At 43.8% G+C, this 5,584-nt stretch overlaps 1 protein-coding gene across 1 annotated transcript; it reads right to left on the minus strand.

The window, feature by feature from the left end:
- Positions 1-540: 540 nt before the first annotated feature.
- On the minus strand, positions 541-2,766 carry LOC107296155 (acetylcholinesterase-like; the record flags this gene model as incomplete). Its single annotated transcript, XM_029285991.1, has 2 exons — positions 1,313-2,766; positions 541-653 (listed from the first exon to the last, which is right to left on the minus strand). Coding segments are annotated over exons 1-2 (1,567 nt in total), but the record flags the coding sequence as incomplete, so codon positions are not given.
- Between the last annotated feature and the right edge of the window lie 2,818 nt (positions 2,767-5,584).

Consider the following 5,584-nt stretch of genomic DNA (forward strand, 5'->3'; position numbering starts at 1 on the left):
GTCCCAGCCCCAAGGCAGAGGCCAGCTTTTAGAAATGCACATTCAATAGTCCTTTCAGAAAGGTTGGAGCCTTCCAGCTAGAAACTGAAGAAATTAGGAAGACAAAGACCCTTAAAATCTACATACCCCACCCAAACTCTAAGACAGGACATAATAGGATTAACCCACCAATACCAAAAGGGCACACTCAGACTCAGATCAAAGTACACGACACAGGAAATACAAAGCCTCAAACGGGAACAGGAAACAACCTCAAGAGACCCAGAAGGTATAAAAGCCCACCACTCTGCTCCATGTGATCAGTTTTTCCCCCCAGAGCCGTCTTTCTGTCTGGTTCTCCTCTTCAATAAACAGCCACCTTCTTTCTAAAGCAGTCTCCATTTTGTTTATTATCAGCTTGGACTGGACCCTGATGAAGATTTTTCTTTCAATAATTTGATAGGAAGAAAAAATGAATAATGTGAAGTGATTCGAGCTGGAGTAGTAACTCACCAATTCCTGTTGTGTTATAAATGTGGGTTAAAAAGCTGCATTGCTCACGTGGCAAAAACTGCATGATTTGAGGTGCCTCGGTGCTGATCTGGTAGATGTTTTGTTCAGTAGCATTGTAATGTGGCCATTGAACTTCACCAGATGTGAATTTGGAGGGATTCCTGTCAAGGAAATAAAATGATCAAATTACAGACAACAGTCAATTTGAACTGAAAGATTAAGGACAGAATGATTGACATGTCAACTTCACATTCCTCCTGACGAGCATTTTCAAGTGATATTAGCTTTGTTTATTTCTAAATCAATTATTTTCTGTAGTGGAAGTCAGCCACAAGGCAGATCACAATGCCTGGAAAAACATTTATACTATTCATTCCTTTAGGAATAGAAGTAAATGTGAGCCAAAATTGACTTTGGTTACACTGTCTGTCATTTCAGCATCAGAATAACAGAGTTGAAAGGGACTTTGGAGGTCTGCTAGTCCAACTCTCTACTCAAACAGGAAACCTTATTTCTAATTGTTCTCACTCTCAGGAAATTTCTCCCTAGTTCTAGGATGGTTCTCCCCTTGATCAGTTTCCATCCATTGCTTCTTGTTGAAGGGGGTCCACGAAACCTCTCATACAACTGGAGGAGAAGGAACGCCGTCGGGGAATCTATAACCTTCTGACAATAGTATAGTGGGGATTAGGAAGAAAAGTAATTTGATCTGTATGGGTCAAGGAGGCATGACGGATAGATTATGTTTATAGTCTCGGGGTCTAAATGTCTTCTTTACGGGATCATAACACGAATTGTGCATCTCACAAGAGTGTCTTACCCACTTCTGGCAAACTGGGCCCAGTAATGCATCACCCGTTGGCTTAGTACCCTGTCAGCTTCTGCATCTGATTGATTGAGTCCTGGGAGTGACGAGAGGGTTCCAAAGAGAAAAGGGACCTCAACTCCATGAGCTGCACCCATCCATTCTTGCCAGATGGAAGTCGAAATTTGGTGATTGAAGGAGTAAACATACACAGAGCCCTTCGTTGCTGCCATCCTTGCAGCAATGTCAATTAGTGGGCACACAAAATAGTGATCTCTACTAAAATGAGCCAAGATCTGTCGATTCAGATTCGGCCCTTGTTTATCTTCATTGTACTTAAGCGCTACAGCCTTGATAATGTCTTCTTCAAAATGTCTTCGTAATATAATGTCTATACCTGATATGACCTGCTCCCAGGTCTCGTTTTTGTCATCGTCTACATCGTTGAAAACTCGAGGTATAAAGACTGTGCCATCATCCCTTGTAATACCTATAAGTAGTGGCTTTGCTGGAATTGTCCCCTTCTCTAGAAATCTCTTTGGATCTTCAGGAAGGAAATCCCCATCGTAGGTGGGTAAGAAAAAAGAACTGAAATTCAGAAACACACCGACGTCCTTATTTTGGAGACAGCTCATCGTGGCACTGTGGTTTCCTTTTCTGCAGTTCAACAGACCAATTAAATAACGGGCATATTTCTGGGCCTTTTCGGGCAGCATTGAAGCCCAGGGTGCATTGGGAGCTCCACTCTGGAGCACCGCTCGGTCAAAAAGGGATTGGCTTACAGGAGAGAGGAGCTGGAATCCCACAGAGGCTGCTCCCGCACTGTGGCCAATGAGAGTCAACTTATCTGCATCTCCGCCAAAGACTGCTGCATTTTCCTTCAACCACTTCAGAGCCAGATATTGGTCCCATAAGCCCATGTTCCCTGGGGCTTCTGGTGGGAAGAAGAGAAAGCCCCAGATCCCCACCCGATAGTTCATAGATGCCACAATGACATTTTCGGTAGCAGCCAATGTTGACCCGTTGTATAAGACCGAAGACCCTGAACCAACAGTAAATCCTCCACCGTGGATCCAAACAAGGATAGGGACTGACACGGAGGGCTGGGGGTGAGGCACCCAAATATTGAGGAAAAGACAGTCTTCAGAATGGGGCTTACTGGCAACCCACATTCTTGAATAAGGATAGCTAAAAGAGGTCCATTGGTGACAAGGTTTCCCAAAGTGGGTAGCCTCCAAGACATGGCTCCATGGTTGATGTGGGACAGGTTTCTGGAAGCGCAGTTTCCCTACTGGAGGCTCAGCATACGGAATTCCTAGATAGGCATTTACGGCACCAGACTTAGTTAGGACTCTCATGCCTTTAATGGATCCAGAGCTGGTGATCACCACAGTGTCATTTTCAGAGAGGTCACTGGAAATCAGTTGGCAGAAGCAGAGACCCAGGAATGCAGAGAGGAGAATAGGCATGGCAGCGATCGGAACAAATAGGACCCAGGATCAGGAGTTACACCTTGTCTCTGATCTGTTGCAAGAGAGAAAGAGACCGAAATGAAAACAAAACCACCTGCTGTAAAATCTTGCCCATCAGTTTTAGTCACTAGCAGTCAGTGTGCTTCAGCATGTGGCAGTACCTGACCTCAGAAGACAAATAGGGTTTGGGCTGGTTAGGATTTGGATGGGAATTCTTCCAGGAATGGTAAGGCTATGGGCTAGACTGGGAAATGGGAAAGCTATCTCCAAAGAAGGAAATGGTGAGGCCTTCCATATTTTGTTGAGAAAACTACACAGACATGTGAATGAAGTAATCAGAAATCAAGTTTAACTCAAAAGGTCCCGTCCACAGTGTGGATCAGCCAAACCTGAACACATTTGTTTGCTTGTTTATATTTCATGTTTCTAGACAATCCATCTCCCTCGTGTTTCTAAACATAACAAAGTTTAAAATAAACAAATATTCGCAGCTGATCAATAGATGACACAATAAATGATTGTACACACCTGAGAATCCCCAGTTGTATGATATTCAGTAAATATGCATCATACACTAGATCTAGACCTCTGGCTGCAGTAATTGTGACATTAGTTTAGGACACTTTGCAAAGAAGAATTATCCAGTTTTGGTTTTTCAGTAAAGATTGCCAAACAAAGGAGAAAAGGAAATGCAATTATACATTTAAAAAAGTTAATTTTTCAGTATCTATTGCTCCATGATAGCCAAAAGGTACAACTGATTTAACCAACCTTGAACTTCTTTAGCAAATAAAGCTGTAGCTGTTCAACAAAGCTGTGGCCTTTGGGATTTTGCATCATCATGTTTTGCTCATTTGGAGTAAAAAAAATTCCTACCTTTTAAGATACACAGTAGTAAAGCCTAACAATCAGCATTAACAACTCACAGAAAGATGCCTGGCCCCGTTCAATATTTCCAGTGTGAAGGAAGATTCATCTAAATACATGATTAATTTCCAAAATACTAAACAAAGTAATAGTGGTGGAGGTGTATGAGGCTAAAACAAGATTTTATCTTCTTTTCTGGGGCCACACCTTCTCTTTTTCCCCCTTAAGTACACCCCTGTTCTCCTCCTTTGAAGTACAGTCTTTCTTTCCAACATAAGTTCACATCTGTTCTCCCTTGGAGACTGTCTTGCTCCTCAGAGATTCCTATGGTCAGCCTAAAAGGAAAAAAAAAGTAGGTACAAAAACATCCTTTTGGTTACAGCAGAACAATAAATAAATGAATTAAGGTGTGGTATAAGCTGGCAGGCACTTGAAAAAAAAGAAATGAAAAGGGGCTGAGTGCCAGTTTCTTGTTGTACCAATCTCAGAGGAAAGAGAAACAAAGAAAATACTTGGAGAGACGAAGAAAAAATGGAAACAGAGATTAAGGAAGAGATAAAGATACTTTGTAGATAGCAGGGAATTGGTAAGGAAATAAAAACTGGAGGCTTCTAGAAAGCAAGAAGCCTGTCTCAAATAGGAAAATCAAACCAAATAAAATGTACATGAGTTAGAACAGGGCTTTTCAACCAGTGGTACGGGTATCACCTGTGGTACATTGGCACCTGGCAGGTGGTACGCGACCATCCTAGAAAAGTGGTAGCGGGGGAGGGGAATGAGCTGAACCGGTGGCAGCACCGCACAATCCTGAGCGAGAGATGGCTGGAGCTGCAGGGCTGTCAGGGCTCAGCGGAAGCGCCAGGATCAGTGCCAGGATCCAGCTGATCGGCGCTTCTTCGGGGCTGTCAGGGCTCAGTAGAAGCGCCAGGATCAGCGCCAGGCCCCAGCTGGAGCTCAGCGCTGATCCTGGCGCTTCTGCTGAGCCCAGAAGAAGCACCGATCAGCTGGAATGTTGCAGCATCTCCAGGGTCTTGTGATTTACATTCAGATGCGTGGCAACTGATTCATATTTATGACGGTCACAGTGTCCCAGGGTCATGTGAAGTGACCAAAACCTGCTGCAACCACCCAGCAGACGGAGGGAATAAAAACCAAACACCCCCCACCACCCATGCTGCCAATCCTCAACAGAAATGCTCACAACAATGAAAACCTCGGACAGGCGGAAGAGCGCCGCCGGGTGGGCAGGCAGGTTTCTTGCTTGCTTGTGTCTTGGGGGGTACTTTTTTCAGTGTCATTGTAACTTCGAACAGTCACTAAGCGAACTGTTGTAAGTCGAGGACTACCTGTACTTTATCACTTTTTCCTTTTTTTTTTTTGGGTCATCAAGTTTTTGACACCTTGCTAGGCGACTGGTGGTACTCGGATATTGCCATATCCTAAAAGTGGTACAATGGGTGAAAAGGTTGAAAAGCCCTGAGTTAGAATACAGAGTTTGGACAACAGAGTTGGAAGTGACCTTGGAGGTCTTCTAGTCCAATCCACTGCTCAAGCAAGAGATCCTATACCATGCCAGATAGGTCTCCAATCTTTTCTTAAAAACCTCCAATGTTGGAGCACTTGTGAAGGCAAGGCGTTCTACTGATTGATTGTTCTAATAGTCAGGAAATTTCTCTTTAATTCTAGGTTGAATCTCCATTACTTCTTGTCCTGCTCTCAAGTGCTTTGGAGAATAGGTTGACTCCTTCCTCTCTTAGACAGTTCATCAAATATAATTAGAGCCATGGTGGCACAGTGGTTAGAACACCGTATTGCAGGCTAACTCTGCTGACTCCCAGGAGTTCGATCCTGACTGGCTCAAGGTTGACTCAGCCTTCCATCCTTCTGAGGTAGATAAAATGAGGACCCAGATTGTTGGGGACAAATACGCTGACTCTGTAAACTGCTT

Source organism: Protobothrops mucrosquamatus, unplaced genomic scaffold (assembly GCF_001527695.2).
Source record: "Protobothrops mucrosquamatus isolate PMUCROS unplaced genomic scaffold, P.Mucros_1.0 scaffold2668, whole genome shotgun sequence".
Lineage (NCBI taxonomy): Eukaryota > Metazoa > Chordata > Lepidosauria > Squamata > Viperidae > Protobothrops > Protobothrops mucrosquamatus.